Source organism: Lates calcarifer, linkage group LG5 (genome assembly GCF_001640805.2).
Source record: "Lates calcarifer isolate ASB-BC8 linkage group LG5, TLL_Latcal_v3, whole genome shotgun sequence".
NCBI classification, from domain to species: Eukaryota; Metazoa; Chordata; class Actinopteri; family Centropomidae; genus Lates; species Lates calcarifer.
Genome location: NC_066837.1, coordinates 16,567,587 through 16,590,557, shown reverse-complemented (window position 1 = coordinate 16,590,557; position 22,971 = coordinate 16,567,587). Strand labels below are relative to the sequence as shown.

Genomic DNA, 22,971 nt, shown 5'->3' with positions numbered 1-22,971 from the left:
GGGGGAGGAGATCGAGTGAGTGCAGTTTGAGTTGCGCTCTACGCCAGCCAGAGGTGTGTTTTCGGCTCCACACTCTGTATCTCTGGGTAGCAGCGCCCCATCCATGCAGCCAGCCTGAGTGCCATGTCTCAACAGCTGTGTTGGCTAAAGGGTTACAGCTCATCTGAAGGGGAAGGTAGCATCTTGCCTTTGAGGAGGACAGAAGATAAAAAGAAGACTGACCAGTTGCAGAGAGAGGGGGGATATAATTGAAAGCCCCCCCCCTCCTCGCCTCACTAAACAGAGCAAAAACGGAAGGCTTTGGAGTATTCAATTTTTTCTTTCGTTTTATATTTTTCTTATTCCTCATCGCGGTGCTGGGAGGTGCTTCATCTTTTCATATAGTCTCTCTCTCCATCATTTGCCTCCTCATCTACTTCTCCATCTACCTGGTGTATAATTTCCTCTATTTATGAGTGAGAGAAAAGAGAAAGGAGGGAGGAGTTTTGCTTTCATTTTTATCCTTTCTTTCCTCCTCTCCACTCTTTCCTTCCTTTCACCAGTCCACATCATACCTGTCAGTCCCTCCTTGCCATTTCATCTCTAACTGCTGCCACCCCCCCACCCCACCCCGACACCCTCCATCCTACGCCTATCTCTGTCTCTAAACTCTGATGTTATATGAACTTGGATGAATTTTCTTCAAAGACAACTTAAAAAAAACTCCTCATGAATGACTCTTTTTTCCCTTTTCCTTCTCTTTTGGTCCCTCCACACCCATTTTCTTTGCATCACACTCTTGCGGGATTCTTAAATGTTACTCTAGGTAGGTTAACTATCGTTTAGTGTCTGTCTATCTGTCTGTCTGTGTGTATTTGTGTGTGCTTTACGTATACATAAAACACACATTAACACACACATGCACTCGCACACTAAACTATGCCTAAAAGGAGTCGATATTGGTCTGGTCTCGCATCGTTTTCACATCCTCCTCCTCATCTTGCCCCTCTCATCATGGCAAAGTGCACCCATTTTTAATTGTCGTCTCTGAGAAATCATTTTGCCTGTCCACATGTCATGTCCCCTTCTCCGTTTAATAAAGATATTGATTTGTTTTGCAACCTGTTGTAAAGGGAAGAAAAAATTAAGCGTAGTCCCGAGGGAGAATGAGATTAATTTCCAGGCACTTTGGTGTCTTTTTTTAAATTTCTGATTGTAATTTGGCAAAGTTGGGGGTATTTAGCTTAAATTAAATGATATTCTGTTCATGTTATTTATTGAGCTGCATTCAAAGTTCGGAGCTAATGGCCGTCTCAAGTCGTTAAGAGTGTATCCCATTTCATGCTTGATTTGTGCTTATTTTCATCCTGTCAGTCCATCAGCAGCCATTACTTCTTTACTGCCCCTTCTTATACACCCTCCTCCCAACACACACACACACACACACACACACACACAACCCTAAAACCTAAATTCGCTCCTTATTACCATCAGAATTGAATCCTCGTGCCTCTGCATGTTTTCAATTTTCCCCTTCCCTCGCTTTGATCGTTTTTTTCCCCCCAGTGCTGGATGTTTTTCATTCCTGAATACCACACCACCAGCACCACCACCACCACCTCCTCCTCCTCCTCCTCCTCCTCCTCCTCCTCCTCCACTTGTCTCCATTCTCATCCTCTATCAGGCAAGAGAGACCGAGAGTTGGCATTAGTTGGATGTTCAACAGTGGATTAAGCCGGTAATGCCTTGCTGTGGATTTGAGGTGCGATAGATGGTGTGTGCAGGTTGTAGATAGAGACAGACTGATAGACAGATTAAAAAAGAAAAAAAATTGAGCTTAAATATATCCCATCTTATCATCTCCCTTCTCACTCTACCTCTGTCACATTTTCCTCCTTTCTTTACGTTGTGTGTGATGCTTCGTCTCTACTTCACACTGCCACACCTTTTTGGGAAGCGCTGTTTTGAAAGCATTACCTCTACTAGTCTATTCTCAGTAAGTTTTTAACCTACATATCCATGGACACCAACCTGAAATTGCCTGTGCTCTCAACCTTACAGGTGAAAAATTTACACCCAGTAGCGTAGGCCCATACCAACCACTTTAGTCCCCCCCCCCCTTCTTATGGACTGATAAAGGGGCTTAATTAATACCTCTTTCTTGATTGTTCTGAGAGTGGGATGTCGTCATGAAGGAACATGAAGGACCGCTCGTTTTGCTCTGTCTTTGCTTTTGTGTCTCAACTCTGCTCCTCTGTAAAACATCTCCACTACAGTCTATAAATTATGTGTTACAGAAAAGAGTTAATTAGGTGAGTAGTGAATTAATATAGCACTCACTTCTTCTTCTTCGCAACTGAGTGTATGCACATGCATGAACAGTAGGTGCGTGCAAGAGAACAGCTAAAAGCGAGCAAGAGTGTATGCATGTGTCTTTGTGCGTCGGCGCGTGTGTGTGTGTGTGCATTTGAATGTTTGCATGATGCTAATGGCAGTGTATCCTGCATGAACTTTTATCAGCAGGTTCCCTGCAAAAGGGTGTTTTAAAAAAATATATATTATCCACCACATTTGCTGGCACTGTTAAACCTTTCTTCAACCTGCTGTGACTAATTGGTTGTTTATCAGGCCATGCCTTTGATCTTTATCCATTTTCTTTATATGTACTTTTCTATCTCTATGAATTTCACTGCACCGTCACTTCTTTTAAGGTTGAATTTGTTTCTAACTCTTGGCAGAAACCAGCCCAAAGTGCTCTGTTAATTTGGTTAAATCTCTCATCAGCTGACTCACTCAATTAGTCCAGTGCAGTGTGCAGGTGCATGCATTAACATGCATTCCTTTTAGTCCTCTTCCTCTCCTTGTTGTGCATTTTGTTTGGTTGAGGTTTGTTAACCAATGCCATGCTGATGCCCTCCACCTCCTCCTCCTCCTCCTCCTCCTCCTCCTGCTCGATGGATCTGCAACAGATCTCTGAATATGACTAGATCTCTGGAAATGTATCACAGATCTCATGTGACTCATACACCAGCTTTACTGTATTAGGCTCCTCAGCATGACCTTAATGAGCACACTGCACTACAGATGACATACTAGGCTGTATGTCTCAGGGTGCATCATATATTGCCTAAGTGATCCACTGCTGTGTTAGCTTTTCCACAACCAGAGGCTCAACTATGGTGTCTTATTTTCAATTAAAATTGTTAATGAACTAGCTAATCAACTAAATAGCTAATTAACAGTGGCATAATTATCCCAAAGATGATTACAGCAAATTATTCCACATTTCCCAAACTGTAGTATGAATCCAGTCTGTATTGCATATTTTACTTGCTCTGAAACCTTTCTGAATAAGGTGATTCCTGTCACAACACAAAATACTTAAGTGTCATAAGACATCTTGAGGTCACTTAATATTTTAATGCATCATCAGATCTCTAGGCATTGCTCTTAAAATCCTCTTAAATATTCCCCATTAACACAGTGAAAGAGTGGGCCCCTGCCCTGAAAGTTTCAAGATGATTTTAACTGAGCGTCTCTAAGCACAAACAGTCTGAATGATTTAGGATGTCTTTTAAGAGAGTGGTGTGGTGTGGTGTTGCCACATTGCCAGCGCACAGTAGTTAAAATATAAAGGCTTAAAAGGGCGTGCTCTTCTCTCGGGCTTCAGTCTAATGAAGGATTTATGTTCAAAAGAGTCATTAAGACTGTGTTAAGGTTGTTGAGGTCTTTAAATTCTGTGTGCATCAAAAACATAAGACAGTTAGTTGATTTCACATCCCAACTAAGGTGTCCACAAACAAACAACCAAAGTCCGTATTTAAGGAAAAACTGATCAGGTCCATTTTTTGACTTGGAAATGCACTTCTGCATTTTACTGAAGAATTGTTTGCATTTTAAATACATTTACATGCACATAAAAACCATTGCTTCCATAAAGGATGGATTTCTTGAATAATTCAAACCAATAAAACACAATTCTACATTTTGAAAAGCCGCACGTTCATAACTTAGTGAGGGAACTAAACAAACAAATAAGGTTTATATAAGGATATAGAGTATAATTCTGCACGACTTAAGGTGTCATTTTAATACTACTACGAGAGTCAGAGATAATTAGACTTTGAAGGAGTCAGAAAAAAGATGGATTTTTGTAAATAAAATTTGTTGAATGAATAATTCATTACACTGCCAGACAGGATTAAAATTCTACACATACAGATATCCTCTGACAATTTTCCTAAGGCTAAACTGTGTATACCTACATCCTTCGACTTCCTCAAAATACACAGATAAACACACCCGCACACACACACACACACACACTCCCAGATACAGACATATCCCTGTGAACGTATTACATGTTAAAATGACGATTGTGAATGTGGGACAAACATTGGTTTATTGCACTGTAGATACTCCAGTGTGCAAACACACCCAAAAAAGCAGTTTCTCCTAACAATTAGTTTTTAGATTAATCAGTCAGTGGTATATAACATATCCATTGCAAGTGACATCATTAAATATCTTTTCTTTTTTCCAGCAAACAGTCCAAAACCAAAATAGAGATATTTGGTTGACTACCTACGACTAGGAAAACTAGCAAATATTCACCTTTGATAAAATGGAACAAGAGAATCTTTAGGAATTTTTTGCTGGTTAATTGTCTGTTGATCAACTAATCGATCAGCTCTGTTGAAAGAGATTACACTGCTGGACCAAAGTTATCACAGAAGACAAATGGTTGCCTAATTCTGGTGACATCCTTTGATTCTATATATATATAGCATCAAAAGTGAATCATCACAAGTGCTATATTAATTTTTTACCTTGAAGTTAGTTTTTTGGACTCAAAATTGAGATTCAATATGACTCTATTTAACCACCTTAATATCTGCCTTACTCGACTATCAATAAAGGGAGAAATACTGATTAAAATGCACAAATGTGAATGCTTCACTTAAAGGAAAATATCACAGAAAATAAATGTAACACACAGTGTAAGCAGACAACATATGTGATATGGATAAAATCTCCTCTCAAGGTGCATATGATTTCATATTGTGATACCAGTATATATGGCAATTAGGAATATTTTTTTGGGAAACGTCACTGTAGAAACTGTTTTAAGATAAAATAACTTGACAGGAATGTTCTCTTTTGGATAAATGCGGCAAATTAAGTACCTGACAAATCAAGCCCCTTTATCATATTGATGCAGGAATCAACAAGTGCCCCAATATAACCGGAGATGTTAAAGAAGAAACACGTTGATAGAAACAGTATGGCAAACTCATATCAGGATATCACCCACTAAGGTTGCACGACCCACTTTGTGTCAGGACTCATATTTTAAGAAACGCTGGATTAAAGCAAAGATAAAACAAAAGCACTCTGAGCATCTTCTGTCAAAAAAATAACACAGTAACATTACTGGGCAACAACGTTCAGCACATTCAGACTGCAGTGAAAGCGGGCATGTAGACACAGCGGCTTGGCTGAGTTAAGCCTTGACCTCAGAGGCAATTGACTTGTGTACACAGTGGCATTCAGCCTTCACCAACAACCCATCCATCCACTCTGCCATCTGACTCTGCCCCTCTCTTCTTCTGCCCTTCAGACTGAGGAAGAGAAGAGCGCAGAGCAGCCCGGCAAACTGATGAGCATGACTGGCTAAAGCAAAGGCAAAGGCACGGAGTGAAAGAAAGCCAAAGAAGAAGGAAGAAAGGAAGGAAGGGAGGGAAGAAGTAGAAGAACAAGAAGAGGAGTACGCACACACACATACACACACAAACACACATACTGCTGCTCATCTCCTCATCTCCACGGCAACCGTGTTCACACACTCGCAGACTTCTGGGAGGAGACCTCGGCAAGCTGTATCACCAGCGTTGGAGGAAGGGGAGAGCGAATCGGATGGAGAGAGGCGAATGAAAGAACATCCCTTCATCACTCTCCATCCATCATCTTTTAGTTTCTTTTGTTGAGTTCACGCTGACATTTTTGAGTTGACGCTCAACTTTTAAATTCTTGTAAAATCTGAGTTTAAAAAACACATTTTCAACCAGCTTGGATCTGGTTCTTTGCAAATTAGTCTTTTTTGGCACCTCACATGTAAAACCATTGTTTCTAAGCAACTCACTGCACTCCTCAACACACAGTCTCTATGTTTACACTAACAATTTTAGTGAATGATTTAATGCTAATTATTGTAAATTCTGTACATATTATTACACTTTAAAAACCTCCACCCCTACCATATCCCCACGCTGACAACACCCCGCTGCCGCCCTCCTTCCTCCCTCGCCCTGCAAGACCCTACTTCAGTCTTCTGTGCGTGACTTCATCTGTCTACCATCCCTTCATCCGAGGCTATGAGAGGAGGAGTCGAATCCCAGATCACTCCATCATGCCAGATCTGAAGAGTAGAGAGGAGATCCGGGCTGGCAATGTTCAAGGTAGGCCAGTGATTTGAGTGATTGGGTTGTAATTTGTGTGTCCCTGAGCATTTTCTGAAACACCCCCCCCCCCCCCCCAGAAAAATGGTCATTTTAGAGATTATTTTCAGTATCGATGACTCTATACTATATTTTTTGGGATTAATCAATCAGTTGTTCAGTCTGTGAACATTTGTTTGTTTTGTCTGACTAACACAACATAACCCACAGCTATTATATTTGAAATGACGCCAGACAAATAAAAGTACATTTTAGAATCTGGAAACTGGCAACAGCTCTGCTCGATAATGATGAACCGTTATCAAAATTACCTAGTATTTTCTTGACAATCGAATAATCGATTTAATAGGCTACTAATTTCAGCTCCAGTACTATTAGTATTATAGCATCAAAAATAATTTCCTATGTTGAGACACCATCATAAGTATTAACATCCAATAGTTGTGTATGTTTTCCATTAATTCAAGCCTAATTTAACCAACAGGAATCGTCCTCACTCATGAGAATTTCAGGTCGTGTAAAATATCAGAAGAGGTGGAAATAATGGGTCTGCAGATGTTTCATGTTGGATGTTAGAGAACAACAACGTTGTGTAATCTGTGGTGACACATCTGGTGCTTCATGAGATAATCGCCTCAAGGATCTGCATTATGGTTTCTTTTGGTCAAATTAGGGAATCGCTGGGCTTTACCTTTCATGAAAAATAAAAAGCAGGAGGCAGTTCACTGGGCTGTACCGTTTTGTGACAGTGATACTGCTCATCACTTCATAATAATATATTCTAGAAATTGGCTCTAAAGAGAGGGTTGCGGAGAAATTTCTGTGTGTTTTTCAAAGATCTGTCACGAGAATGGTAAAAATGTTCTAGTAAGTTGTTTGTAAAACAAGGCCCAGCATGTGCACAAATCTTTATTTTTGAGTTTCTGTGCAGAAGCCCATCGCCATCCTTGATTTGTTTTCATTTTCAGGACAGGAATGAGAAGGACAAGAGGATGAGGGAAGAAACATTCGTAGTGCAAAAGAACAAAGGAGAAATTGTCTCTTTTTTTTTTTCTTCTTGTCACAGATTCTTTCTCGCGGTGCTTTGTGAGAGAGCCCAGTGTTGAGATAAGGGATAACGAGGCACTGGCTTCAATAAGCCCATCAAAACGACGAGTTGTGCTGCTTCACAAGGGAAAACAGGTCTAGACAATAGCAACCATATAAAGCAGGAGACTGGAGAAGCTGGAGAATTTTCTTGCTGAGCTTGTGCTCCTTTCAGAAGCCGCTCAGGAGTTCCACTGATAAACGGCACATTTAAAAGTTGGAGGGACATGTAAAGATAATAGAAAGACTTGTCTGAGAGGAAGTATGACAAAGAGTACACGAGTGGCGATAAAGTAAAATCGGTTCAAAAGGCGAGCTCACACGTGACGTTCATGAGTGCAGGATGAACCGTTAGACCTGTGGAAAAGCGTGTTGAAACTTTTACAGTCATTTTGCTCGTGTGCGGGAACAGTTTTGAAACAGAAAATGTGCAAAATCCCATTGTCCAGCTCCTGCCAATGGAGCAGCTCCAGGATTTGTCTCCTGGTAGCATCTCGGATTAGATTCTTGGCCGGATTGTTTTTTAGCTTTGGGGTGCCGAGACTGGTACACGATCGCACATCTAAACTGAGCTTTTCTGCATTTGCATTCACAGACTCACAGCATCTGATGTAACTATCTAATTATGATGCGCCTCTTTTGTTGAAGCGTGACTTAGAGGAGGTGTGTGACAGCTGGTACGTCCCTCACTCACAACACAACAGCTTCAGCACTGAGCAGACCTACTGTATTCTGCTCACTTACTCACATATGCTGCACAGACTCTGCACACCACAGCTTCCAAAAGCCCCCCCTCAGCTCTCCCCCCTGACGATATTTCAATCAAAACTTCATCATTCGTCTCAACAGTTGGGTATTGGCTGACACTGCAGGCTTGAAATGGCTGCATGTGAACTGTGTTTCTAGGGCAGATTTTCCCATCTCACACACACACACTCACCAAAAAAAAAAAAAAAGATGGGAGCGAACATGACAGAGCAAGCAAGGGGTTAAGGCGTGGCAGACAGAAAAAGAGACAGACAGGCAAAGATCCAGGCGCAGGCGGTAAATCCAGTGGTGAGCTTCACTGACAGTGGATGAAGGAGGCAGCTTTGTAGACAGATGTAGCTCTGAGTGCGTAAGCAACAAGGCCATGGGAGGGGCGTGCTGTTGCAGCGTCGTGATGCTGCATGTTTTTGGAGAGTGGGCTGGGTAGATAGAGGTTTGGGTTTTTTTGGGGGGGTGGGGGGATTACTGGATCCGTGCATTGGCTCTCTCATCAGACGGGGCGGCGTGGCCTCCCGGTTTGATTGGCGGACTGTGGAGCAGAGCGGAGGCTGTGAAATGCCGGGCGTCGAGATGTTGACGCTGGGACTCACACAGATAGCCGACTGAGTCAGTTTTGGATACGAGCCTCATGTGACCAGCTTTACAAATGTTGATTGAGTCGTTTGGAGATTACAGGTCCTGAGCAGCCTGGTGTTTATTGTTTACTCAGAGCCAGAGAAAGAGAGAGAGAGAGAGGGAGAGAAGTGCAAAGTAGTTGCACGATTCCTCAGAAATAGCTCCTTGTTATCCATGCATTTTTCAGAGTTTTTCAAAAAATGACACAATCTAAAAAAAAAAAGGAAAATATCCTTCACTCAGTTGCCAGTTTTGACTGCAGACATGGCTGTTTCTTTTACACTTGTTCATGCTAGTTATGTAATGTTTCCATTTTTTCTCTGATTTGAACCCAGCTCTCGACAGCAGGTGGTTACCCATAACACCCCTCTCTGCACAGATTAGCAGGGGCGTTAAGGTGTGTCTTTGCCGGAGCATATTTCCAAGCTAATTCAACAGTCCTGCAATAAATGCTGCCTTCACAAAGGTCACAATTTTCAGTCTTTGAATATTGAAACTGTGTAGTGGGTTAGAGAAGTTCAATATTTTGTAACTTATTTATACCAGTGAAAGTAGACTCAATAGAAATACCTCTCAGTATAATGTAAGACAGTTCAACAGCATCGCAAACTGCAGCTGCCAACAACACCTCTCTAAAACCATTTTCAAGGAACAAAATGAACATTAAAACCTTCATCAACTTTGGATTTATTGCAGGCCTTTTGTAGCTAGGTTTACATAGAGTGACAGGGCACCAACGTGTAATCACTTTGAATGAATTTAAACACAACACTTGTGGCCTAATCCTGTACTATGCTGTTATATCGATACTGCCCCGACCAGTTGCAGTGCCTGCTCTACCTCGCCTGAGTGAGGTAGAGCAGGCACTCATCACTTCTCAAATAATTTGGTGACACGATTATTCCTTTCCACTCAGTTTGCTGGTTTTCTCCATTTTGTATGAAAGAAAAACAACAACAATGTGGGTCAGATGGAAGAAAGCTCCCAGCTGGAGAACAAGGCACAGCCTGTTGCACTTGTACACTGTGAATTTGAATTCAATAGGATACAATGGTGGCTAAAAACGACAGTCCAGACAGACCATAGTATTTAATAAACTGAAAAATGAGTGTTAATACTGTGCCATTTTTGTTAGAGACAGAAACTCAAGATGCCTCTTTCTATCTCTCCTCTTCTATACCTAGCCATGTGTGACTGTGAGAGAAGGAGGAAGAGCTAAGAATAGAGAAAAGGGGGGCCTGATACTGTGATGCCGCCTCTACCCACGTTGCTCAGCTTGTTGGTGTACAGTTCTGTTACTGAAGTCAGCAGGTACTCAACCAGTTTCACTGATATCTGCTTGTGCAGGCTCCGCTGAAACCAAGCACAATACTATCTGCATCTGTTGCTATATATAAGTAATTTTCTCTTTCATTGAGGTATCAGATGCAGAAAAGGAGCCACGGAGAGGTCTTTTCAACCCTCCATGTGTTAACTAATAACATGATCAGAATGTCTGGGCCGGCACATACAGAAATTTCATCAGAAACCGTCACTCTTCATGTCATGCCAAAGCGAGGCCTTTTGAAGCTCTTCCATTGATAGACAGGGAGAGTCAGAGATTTTTTTTTTTCATATAATTTTTCTTGCACAAAAGGATGAAACCAATAGAACAAAAGATAAGATCTGCGGGCTGAGGGAAGGGTCGAGGTGCAGAGATGAGAGGAAACTAATGTTGGGTTTGATAGCTCAACGAGATTGAGTAATATTTGATGATAGTGTCCTCAGACGGCTCATGAGAAACAAGACGTCAGGACTCCCAGGAACTCATGTGATGCAGACAGCTTCGCTAAAAGGGGGATGATTAGCTGATAATTATGTTTTCAAGACAGAGAGGGAAATGTTGAAAGAAAGATAAGGAAGAAAAATATTTGATAGTATGAGAAGTAGAGATCTGTGTGATGCTACTCACTGTTTTTTGTCGCTTTTAATTAGGAGGAAATCTTGACAGGTTGAGATCTTGTTGGTTGTTAATTCATTCAACTGCCATACATCAATAATAATAATAATACTTGTTGAAAGAGTAAAATTACTTCTTTTATTTGCATCTTTTAGAAAGGAAACATAAGAAAATCTATTAAGTTAAAATGATTGATGATGAAGTGATTTTTCTGCACTGCTCGCTGTGTTGTCTCGTTGATATTTCACAACTTTTTAGCCGTGCAAATAGCAGGTGTTACCTTGTTTAACATCTCCAGTGGCTACGTTCGCTAACCTGCTGCAAGTGTCAATGAATCTGTCTCCATCTGACCCTCAGTGGGTGCAACCTGTCAATTAATTAGGCGCGACTTGAGGCTTGGGAGTGGGTCTGGAGAGCAGACAGCTGCAGGAGGTGAGGAGGAAATTGCCCCTCGACGTACACAGACCCCAACATGAGGAACAACACGACCTCAGCGGGGAAGAGCCGCGGTTGTCTGTGTTTTTATTTGTCCCTTCTTTCTTAACGAAGCAGAGGAACAGCTGATCAGTGAGAGAGAGGCAAGGCCGAAAGGTAGAGCTTAACCTCTCAGGGGGGTAAATTGGAAGGTGAGCGAAGAGGAAAAGAGGACATGTTACCCTGTGTCTGGGGCTCTGATGCCACATTTAGGCCTAAGTGGAGGGGAGTGTGTGGGCTTATATTGCTGAGATTTATTTGTGAGGGGATTAGGTCTGTGCAATTGGATCTTGAAATAAATGTTCCAGGTTCATGTGGGATGAAGAGCTGAGATGATTATTTGATTAATCAGCTGAATTATTGGGCAACTATTCTGATGTTTATCATTATCAAGAAAACAGGCCAAATATCATCCAGCTCCACCATGTCAGCTGTGAGGATTTGCTCCTGTTTTGATATCACCATAAGATGGATATCCTTGGGTTTTGAACTGTTGTTTGGACAAAATCAGCAAGATGCCACATTGGGCTTTAGGACGACATTTTAGAAACAATAATCTCCATTATTTCCAAAAATAACCAGCAGACTGAGCAGCCTTAGTTGGATGAAAATTTCTGATACAGACCGATAGATGTTGTATTGAACTGCGTTAGATTTAACAGATGTACCTAACAAAGTGGCCACACAGCGTACATTTAAAACTGTAGGGAAAAAAACACAATAAGGCTACAAAAGAGAGCAAATAAACACATTTAGAAAACAGACTTGCAGCAATATTGATTATTCAACAGCCACTTCTTTACCAATCTTCTCAGTCTGTCTGTCTCAGTTGTGTCAAGGATCTTGCTAACAACTATCAGAGAACTTCTGCAGTGTATAATGGTATATTTTAACCTATGGAGCTTCTAAGAAATAACACGAGTTGAGCTCCCTCTTGATGTATAAGTAATCATTTTTTAACTGTATCTCTGACAAAACTAAAATAGTTGGAACTGAATTCTTTATAAATCGTCATGAGACCCTTGCTAACAGAAAGTAGCCCGTCAAAGATGTAATCACTCAGATATCTCAGGTTATCAGCGCTGAATCCCCAGAGGGTTTTTTTTCAAAGTTCTTTTAAATGATGCATTTGATAGAGAATCAGTAGACCCACTTATATTTGAATGAAAGCCCAAAATCAGAGCATGATTCCCTGTTTATATGATCGTGGTCAGTGGTTAATAATCTGAGAGACTTGATGAGGAGCAGAGAACCAGGATGAGCAGCTGCGCAGAGATGATAGTGCAGGTCCATTTGAACAACTCTTTGGGTGCTTTGAGTTTAATTTATTGATGTTTTTATAGGAAGGGATAATAAATGAAATATTCTTGATTCATATAAACAGTTACCATAACACACATAACACAACATGGAGTGTTTCTATGTTAGTTTCCCTGTGGCTCAGCTTGTGACCTGCTGTGTTGTGTACATGTGTGTTGAGTCTTTACTGCAGAATCATAACCTTTATGTAGTTCATCATTAGCACCTCTGTTGTTTTTGTATTGTCACATTTTAAGTGATCAAACTGTCTGTCTCTACTTCACCTGCAGAGTTTAGTCTTCCCTTCTGTTGGTTCTTCAAATATACGCACGGCACACAGTGTGAAAAATGGGCTGGTAAAGTGGAATATAATTATAAATAATTTGTGCTCAGCCAGTCACATTACCTGTCACACCTTTTAAACAGCTGTGTGGATTTCATCGCTGCCTTGTACGGCTCAGCCAGCAGAGAGGAGAGTGCAAATCCTGGTTCTCCAAGCGGGAAAAGAATGAGTGTGAATATATACAGCACTAAATATGCAGCCAAAACCAGGTTATGTTCCCGTCTTAAGTTCATTTTAAATTTGTGGGGATATTTAAAGTTAGTCTCTAGTGCACAGTGGATGATGCATAACACTTGTGTTATATGTTTTCACTTTGGTTTATCCAATGTAATCACCAAAATATAAGGGTATAAGGCATTTGTGTGATTAAATCCACAGCCACTCTGCAGGACACAAAAATACCAAACACATGGACTAAGAGCATTTCAAGAGTAGCATAGCAGTATAACATAGCCTTTCATGTGACCTATGTCTTTGCCCACTGATGAAAACTGGTCCCCAGGTCAGAGCAGATGTTTTCTAGCTGTTGTTTGGTTAGTGACCAGCAGGCAGAGGGATTTGTGGTGACTGAAATGCCAGAGAATTTTTTTAGACTTGCTCTTTATCAGTGGATAACAGCCTGGGTTATATTATTTGCATAACACTTACAATGCCTTCAACAAACTGACTTAGCCTGGCACAGAGGGCTTGCTTGTAGGCAGTATAGTTACAGGTGGTGGCAGAGGTGTAAGGCTGCCCTGTGGGAGACTCTGGTCTTGGGTCTTGGTGTGAGGCCTCAGGTAATTAAGAGGAATTACAGAAGAGACAGTGTGGATATTCAGACTTCTCCCATGAGTCTTCGGCGCCATAGGCATGCTATCAAAACCTCAGGAGAGCTATAGCTGTTGAATGCTCAAATTGTGAGACCAGTGAGGCAGCAGACACCACATTGTCTTTGAATGTGAACAGAAAACCTCTGCGATCGTGTTTCAGCTTTTGAGAAAGGCAACTGAAGGAAACCTGAGAAAATAAATTATCAGTTGTGGCTGAACAGAGGGTGTGACTGGCGCTTTAGAGACTGTGCTGCTTCAGATCCAATAATGTACTGTATCAGAGTGAGTTATAATAGCCTTTAGAAAAGAAAAAGGGGAAGAAAAAAAAACCAAGCTAGAAACCAACAGTATCCAGCCTGGACTCTTGTGACATTTTGCACACATTGCAGAGATAATATTGTTACGAGTACAGTCTAGACCTTCTCTGTATGAAAAATACTCAGAGATAACTTTGGTTATTTTTTTACTCGATTTGACTTGACATGGCATAGATCTGCATGCACTGTGTGGCCATGAAGCAGTGGTGGTCCAGACCATCTGAGGCTTTAAAGGCCCCTGTATCGCTGCAGAGAGGGACACGTCACTTTGCTGCTAAATTAAGTCCAGAGCAGGAGATGTAACCTCAGTGGAATAAATGGCTTCAATGAGGTAATGAAGAGCCCTGGGGATAGACGGATCCTCCCTCAGTGTTGGGTTTTCTTCATCCTTGTGCCTCTGAGTGTGTATTTTTTGTTGTGTATATATGTGTGCATATGTATTGCACTGGTCATGTATGCTCACAGTTTTGCATCCGTTGTGTGTGTCTCTGTCTCGGACAGTTTATTTGCCTCTGATGAAGAGACCATATAGAGTTATTAAGAGAGCTGAGGCAACTTCAGTGACGGTAGAGATCTGTAGTGCGTCTCATTGTAAGTGTAATTAGCAGGGAGAGGATTCTTGACCAGACTAAAGTGCACTTAATGAAACACCAAGACACTCTTCAATAAACTAGTGATTTTTTTCTGCCATTCTGGCCCCTCTGCAAGACAGAGGTGAGGTGACAGATTATTCAGTAGAGACGACTGTATTAGATCACTCAAAGACACCAGTGGTTACATGCTATCTTAATGCGCACGCCTGATTTCTGCCCCTTATATGTTATATATTATGTTCCCCTGACTGTTTTCTCTTGTTTGCGCCATATCCCTAATTCTATAAGAGTGACTCCATCTTCCTCTCTTTTTTTTCTCAGCCTCTCTCATCCCACCCAGTTTCTAAATTAAACGTCTTTAATCGTCCAAAAATTATCAGCCTGATTTAAAGGATAAGATTCTTAATATTCTATTTTTTTCCTCACTGCCAGCAAATCCCATGAAAAGACCTAAACCAACAGTGAATTCATCCCTCTAACAAGTATTGTTTGCGTAGTCAAAGCCCAATATAGTTTATTCCTCTGTTGCAGTGGGTAACACGTCGTTTCATTACGATGGAAATAGGCACTATATTTTAGTGCTAGGCAGTCTCACAATAACCACCCTCTTGACATAAATACTCAACTATACCACCAAATGTGTATTAATTCACAACTGAAAATAGTCTGTGACAAATGCTTGAATTACAACTGTTTGAGTTACTTTTTCTAAAAACTTCTCTTTTAGAAAATGAACCTTTGTTTTAAAATAAATGAAACTGTATACTGTAGCCATTTTTAGAGCTTTACATTTTCTGCAGTAAGTAATGGGGCTGAGTGCCACAGACAGGGTAATGGGAAAGTATTGAGAGATACACAATCACATTGTTGGTTTTGGTCTTTTCTCTGGATTGTTGACAGTAAGTGAAAATACAGAGGGACACCGGCCTTTATCCCTTTAATATAACTGTCAGTCATTTGATGCCGCGGTGTACAACAGCAGCACAGTTTGTATGTTTTATTCAGTTATGACTATGATGGTAGAGTGGAGAGTCACTATATTTTATGGCAAACATTCAACTCACACTGACAGTTGACTTTGTGAGAGTGAATTGAATAATTACAGAGGATGTAAATAGAACTTGTGTTGGCTTTCACCTCCCCTGCAGGGTAGTCATTATAGCTGCATGATGTCTGATTACCTGAGCACAATGTCACACAGCTCTGACTGATGGATCAGAATAAACGTCATTGACCTACGACAACATTGTGTTTGTTTGTTTTTTTTTTTGTTCTTTGTTTTTATCAGAAAGACATGTGGCTGTCCACCACACATTCAGGGAGAGCAAAAGTAAAAAGAAAGAAATATTCCACAGGCAAGAGACTTAACTCCGTTTGGCACAGATGTAGCAGAAAGCTTTCTTTACACCTGTATGTTTTTGGCCACTTTGGTAAATTGGAAACACAACATTGACATATTATCACATTAAAAAGTTCATATGCCAAAAATGTTTGCATACAGATTAATATTAGCGTTGATCTGGAGTCATGTTGCTTGCTACCAGTCAAATGTTAAGTTCCATATTCATTCCCTGTTTACCTTTGTTTTTGATCTCCACCAGGGTTTGAAGGAAATATCTTGCTTTTTCTGAAAATAGATGTTTTCTGTGGCAAAAATTGACACTGCTGAGAGCAGAGAGAGACCAAAACAGAAAGGTCATGGGCTGAAAAAAAAACAAACTATGAGCTGAAAGACACTAAAATGCTCAGAGGATTGGATGATAATTCTGTACGTTTGTTACTTTAAGCAACCCTTTTCACATTACACTTGGATATTTGATCCATTGTTAATATAAAATGTTTATCAGAGCAGCTTTAAACGCTCAGTATGATGTCGTTTGCAAAGAGAGGAAGATCTAAAAGGACAAAAAAAAATATACGTGTTTGGATTAAATTTCATTTTCTTTTCCTTTGCTCCTTTTTATTGTATTCAAAGGTCACCTGCTTTGAAATTTAAATATCAGTTCCCTACTGTGTTTTTAAGGTCCCTCTGGAGACTGACGCACAGGTACTTCAGCTGGATAGATGTTGATTATAAAGACTGCACACTATTTTGTCCTGGGGCTGTTCTGAATCACTAAGATCAGAGATAATGCCCTTATTTTACCACTTGTTTATTCTTTTAAATGAAAAACAGATCATTTGTCCCTGGAAACACAATGGGTGGATGTCAGAAAAAAAACAGTCTCTAGTTAATAAAATACAGTGAGTTTGTGAATTATTGATGATGTATTGGAGTTGTGACAGTAAACACAAATGTCAAACATTGTCACCTGCTGTTGCGTCTCCCCAGGGGGATATCCAGGCCTTTAAATGAAATAAAAACACTCAGCTCTCAAAGATTCTCTCCTTGTTGTCAGGTCATACTCTGCATTTATAGTGTCTAGCATGCCTTTTATAATTTGTTAAAGCACAGTTTAGTATGATTTGTTGTTATTTGTAAATCATGTCTGATGCAGTGTATGCTTTAGTGGAGATGACAAAAGTAGCACTCTTACCTGTAACTGACCACCCACTGAATGTAAATGGGCTCCTTAATAGATATGCCTGTCAGCTTATGTTATCCACAATGCCTTTCAAATGCTATACAGCGCAGCCCACCACATCAAGTCTCCAGGGATATAGTAGAGCCTGATAATGATGGCCTACGTGTGTTTTAAATAGCGTGGCAGATTCTGTTTTAACGTCTCTCGGGCTGCTGCTTCGAGCCTCTGCAGCGAGCGCACCATAGTCTGTAATCCACTGCAATATTCAGGAAAAACACGTGACCATTAAAGTCCACACATATTCATTACTGTGGGAGCTGACAGGGGACCAGTTGATAAAGGCGCACTCTCCATGGCTTGACTGATCACGTGGGATCTTTATTGGCAGATTGGAAATCCACAAGTGTGTGTGTGTGTGTGTGTGTGTGTGTGTGTGTGCGCGCAGTTGTGCGTCTCAAACAGCTCTGGTTATTCTATTGGTGGTTTGTGCCATTTGACAGAGTCCTGTGATCAATGCTCTTTGTAAATGTTAAGCAGCATATGACTGATGTCTCAGTCTTTTTGGCATGATCCAGGTCAACCCAGAGCCTGCTGTATGCACATTAACATGATCGTGTGTGTGTGTGTGCATTTATGCGTGTAAGGTCACACACAAGTCTCTTAATGTTGGAAAAACAGAAGCCATCACCTGCAAACCATGAGGGCTCAGATGTCTGAACGCATGAACCCAAACAGTGCTTGACCTGCAGTGCTCATGTTCAAGCCATTTGCGTGGCTTAGCTCTGCGCTCATGCATGTGTGTGTCTGTATCGGAGCACTGGGTAGAGGGTTAGTCACGTCTGCAGTAAATTACTGGATACAAGCAATGCACACATGTGGGTGTTTTGTGCAGCCGCCACTTATCCATGTTTTCCCTGCGCTGCATATGTTATTGAAATAGCTGTGTAAGTGCTGTAATGGGCGTACAAAAGCACATAAATTCATATGTCAACTTGAATTCATTGACGCAGCGTTAGATGGTTTACTTTTGTTCTGTTTTGCTGCGAGTAAATGATCCACTCTTGACACCCTCCATTTAAATGTTATTAATTGGGGGCCGTTGGTGGCAGGGGAGATGTTGTATGAAGGCCTGATTAGTCCAAATGTCATAGGAGCTCCTGCTCAGTCATTTTGCTGGCTGGATGCTCCCTCTGTCGTCTTATTTCAGTTTATTTGCCCGTAGCCCTTTTGGAGATTCATTTTTAATGTGAGGTACACTAAAAGGCGGAGCACTGGATCATCTCTATCTGCAGGAGTACATTAACTTACCACGTATGTGTGTATGTGGGAGTGCGTGCACATGTTTGTGCGAAGGCACCGTGCTATTTATTTTATGTTACAAGTGTTTTATTTTTGTCAGTGAGAGTCGGCGCAGCAATATGCGCCAGCTTAGATAAAAGTAAATTGTGTATTATTAGGAGAGGGCACGCGCCGCATGTAGCGTGCTGCATGAATTGGTGCGAGTTGTGTGTATCTTCCTGTCCATCAGGGTGTTATGTGGAGGCATATTTGAATTGTTACTATGGAAACCGAGCACTGCTGTTATACAGAAACACATATCCGAATGGGTCTCTGTCTTTCTCCGCTCCCTCGTTTACTGTCACACTTCTTGTGTTATTTTTTTTCTAATAGTTTCCCTCCAGTGCCCCCTCTCAGTAGATTCACCGTCCGTGGATTGAGACTGTTTTTTTTTCTTCCTCCCTTAGTTATCTTTTTTCTTTAGATTTCTTTAACCTCCTCCCCATCCTTTGCTCTTCTTTTATCATCTTGTGCTAATCATGTCCTCTTTTCATCTTTCCTACTTCAGCTGTGTTGCCCCTCCGCACCTCCCTCCCTCACTTTCTCCCTCCCTCCCTCCCTCCCTCCTTTGGGTTTCTTATTGCTGTTCCTTCCTCCACCTCCATCTCTTTTGTGTATGTCTCTATTTATTCTCTCCCTCGCCCCATTCTTCTCTCTCCTCTTCTCTTCTCTCTGCTGCCTTCCTCCCACTCGCTTCCTCCTCCTCCTTCTCTCTCTCTCTTCTCTCTCTCTCTCTCTCCCTCTCTATCTCTCTTCCACTGTGGCGTCCTCGTTTACAATTAGCATGTGCACCTGCAATTAAGCCTGACAAACCTCTGGTAATTAGACCTTTTAGACAAACTGTTTTCTATGTGGAGATCACATTTCCTCCTCTTCTGATTTTCCATGCTGTTCGGCCTCTTCTGTCTTTGCTCGCCCTGTTTCACAGATTACTCCTCGCTTTCTGTTGCTGTTTTCTACCTCTGTCAGATTTCCTTTCTTCTTACAACTTCTCCCTTTTTCCTTTGTTTTCTTTGGACTTTTTTTTTGTTTATTTTTTTTATTTATTTATTTTTTTTTTAGTGCTGACTGGATCTGCTCCACAACGCACAGTGCTGCTTGATAAATAAAAGATTAGTAAAGGTGTGAGAGTGAAGAAGAGGAGACAGCCTTTTACTCTGCCCTTCATTTATCCCCATCCCAAAGTGCTCCTCTGTGCTTAATTTAGAATATAAGCATGAACATATACTCATTAAGATTCCTTGTTTTTATCTGTGCAGAAAATATGCCTAAAATTGTACTCCCGACACACTTGTATGTGCGTGTGCTCACACACATACGCACGCGGTAAGAAACCACAATTTTCACATCAGGCTATGACTAATTGTGTTTCTCCCTGCCTGTCACCTCCCTCTGCTTACATCTTTCACTCCGCCTCTCTCTTTCTTGCTCACTTTCTTTCCCCTCTCCCTTTTCCTCCGTCACTTCTCCTCTATACTCTACTCCACTGCTCTTTGTATGGCTGCTAATAGGAGAGCAGTAAATAATAGCAATAATAGTAAATAACAGGTCTGCAGTTGACTTCAAACAGCAGCGAAGGCATCTCAGAGGGTTACAGGGAGCAACTGAAAGAAAACAGGTTTGGAGGGTGGCAGAGAGAGAGAGAGAGATGGAGAGACAAAAAGGAGCGAGAGAGGCTCAGTTGAGCCCAGTCTGAGTGTCTAATGGTCACTTAGCCTGGCAGCTAGTCCATGAAGCTGTGAGGCTGTCAATCTGTCAAAATGCACCCAGTGCTGTCCCGACTCCCTCAAAATACACACACACACACACACACACACACACACACACACTATCTCTTCACTGCGCTGTCTTTGATGTGTGCCACAGGGTTCCTCCAAGGAAGTCACAGCGCAGTATAATGGATGTGGCGCTGTCACTTGATGCTTACAGGCCTCTCTCTCTCAGTGTGTGGTTTGATACCCAGCTATGTGGGTCACTTAGTTTGGTCTGCAATTAAGAGTTGAATCATCTGTATTTCTAGAATTTTTCTAGAAGTGTTCTTTATAAGTGTTATCTATAATGTCGAGCCAGCAGCAGTGGCATTATTACAGTGTTTTTTTTTTTTTTTTTTTGGGGGGGGGGGGGGTAGTGAAAGTTGCTCTACACAAAGTGGATCCATCCATAATGAGAAGGTCAAGTCAGGTCAACTCTTCAAACTGTTCCACTTCTCCCATATCCAACACTTTGACTCCAGGAAGCGACCGTTCACTTACCATCTCATCTATACCAGACCTTGACATGTGACATTGTTGCAAGATAATCAGTATTATTCACTTCATCTGTGAGTGGTCGTGATGTTTTGGTTCACTGGTGTAAATTAAAAAATAGATGACGCTCTGATAACCAGTGTCGTAGGAAATTCATTTAATATATTCCATCTAGCTTTTTCATATGAACAAAGGTTAGCTCTCACGTCATGTGTCATCTTCTCTGTTGCTCATTTTGTCACTTGTAGATATAATTTTGCAGTCGCTCAAATTAATATCCTGGACAAATGGTCATCTCTTTTGTCCAACATTTCTCTCAACACTTTCCCCAAAAGTACAAAATGATACTTAATACAGAACAGAAATTGAATGATATGCTCCATTTCTTTTTGTATTGCTGCCTGAAAAGACCCATGAATATGGTCAATGTGAGTTTTTCCACAGTCCCTCCACAATTTAGATGAAACTGATGAGTGCACGACTCGCTGGAGAGGTGTAAAATAACACGGCTGTATCTCCACTGCATGACTGGATTTGAGCAGATTTGAGGCAGATTTAAGGATTCCTTAAATTATTAGGGTTTTTTTTAATAGAAGTGTGACCAACATATAAAGGGAGTCAGATGATTTCCATTTGAAAAATTAACTTGTCCGTGCTCTGTAGTGGAAAACTGTGATGGTGATACAACAAACCTACAGTATCTTTGGTATTTCTGCACTGACATACTGACACACTCTACACGGCTGTATCTCTGATAAGCAACAGATGATACTGTCCTGGAAAATGTAAAGTTTGAACCCTAGTATTTTTAGATTCAGTTGTTCATGGACATTGGTGTTTTAATGTTTTTCACTTTTGGTCATTTTTGTGTTGACCATTTATCATCTCTCTCTGTCTTTCTTTCCTTCTCTTCTTCTAGGGACGGCATTTACACTCCTTCACAATGCTTGTCAGCCTCCACCCTTCTCCCTCCCGTCTTCAGGACAAGCGCTTTGTCTCCCCTCCCTCCTCCCCCCATCCTCCTCCTCCTCCTCCTCCTCCTCCTCCTCCTCCTTCTCCTCGTCAAGACCAGTCCCTGCATCATCATTGCTCTCAGCCTCGGCTGTCCCCTCCCTTCCTCTCCTTGTCCCTCTCTCTGCTCCTCCTCTCCATACTCCTCCTGCCTGTCTGCGAGTCTCGCAGGGGTGGAGGTCCAGGCACAGGGCCTGGAGGCGCCCCAGGGGGACAAGGTGGCCAGAGGGGAGGCGGCACCCAGAGGGGCGTCGTCATTCCCCCTCAGTACTCTCCTGGCTCACAGGCTCTCCCCCCAATCAACCCCAAACTGATCAACTCACTCAGTATCGCTGTCATCCTAGTGGGCAACTCTAGTGAAGTAGCCCTCGGGGCTGGACTTGAGAAAGAGGACTTTCTCCACATCCCTTACCCTCCCAAAGTCGAGGTGGTCACCATGAACGAGACCGACCCAAAGAGCATCATCAATCGGATCTGTGCGCAAATGACGAGGAACTCACTGCAAGGCGTAGTGTTCGGTGACGACACGGATCAGGAGGCCATTGCTCAGATCCTGGACTTCATCTCCGCCCAGACACACATCCCCATCCTGGGCATCAGAGGAGGCTCCTCCATGGTCATGGCAGCCAAGGTAGGAAAACTATTTCACTTCTTTTAAGGAAAAAGAAAATGTTTAATTGTGAACCATGCAGCAAACAAAACATCAGTTGTTCATTTTTTTTATCCATCATTTATTACAGTTCTATTTTTTTTGATGGTATGTGTATGGCATATTTCAAAGAACTTTCTACTGACAACAAGAGCAGGTTCCTGGATTAAATCACCTTCAAGAACTAGCAAAATCGTGTTAGCTGTAACATGAGTCAAGACCTTTCAAGTCATTGACGGAAAACAAATAGCTGTAACATTACGATGTGTTTTGTTTTGTTGTTTTTCTTTGTGCCAAGTCCAGAAAAGGAATCAGGAAAGTTTATTCTGGATATTTAGTACAAATTTTTGGTTGTTTTGGGATAATTAGGAAGCAGAGAGAACTGTGAGAATTTCCTTCCTCACTTTTTTTGCCTCTCACCACACCACAGAGCTGCTTCTCATTTTAACCCAGTCTATCCGCTGATTGATTTTGCTGTTAATTGACCTCCTCTGTGAGGCTGACGTCATATTGAAGTTC

The 22,971-nt window shown here is 41.6% G+C and overlaps 1 protein-coding gene across 2 annotated transcripts in view; it reads left to right on the top strand.

The window, feature by feature from the left end:
* The window catches only part of grin2bb (glutamate receptor, ionotropic, N-methyl D-aspartate 2B, genome duplicate b), a 95,421-nt gene continuing 72,450 nt past the window's right edge, over positions 1-22,971 (top strand). For both annotated transcript variants that reach the window (XM_018665135.1, XM_018665132.1), the window contains exons 1-3: positions 1-363; positions 5,600-6,437; positions 21,712-22,434. In XM_018665135.1, the coding sequence (XP_018520651.1) occupies positions 6,429-6,437; positions 21,712-22,434 (732 nt within the window). In that variant the 5' untranslated portion in view covers positions 1-363; positions 5,600-6,428. The remainder of the gene's footprint in view (positions 364-5,599; positions 6,438-21,711; positions 22,435-22,971) is intronic.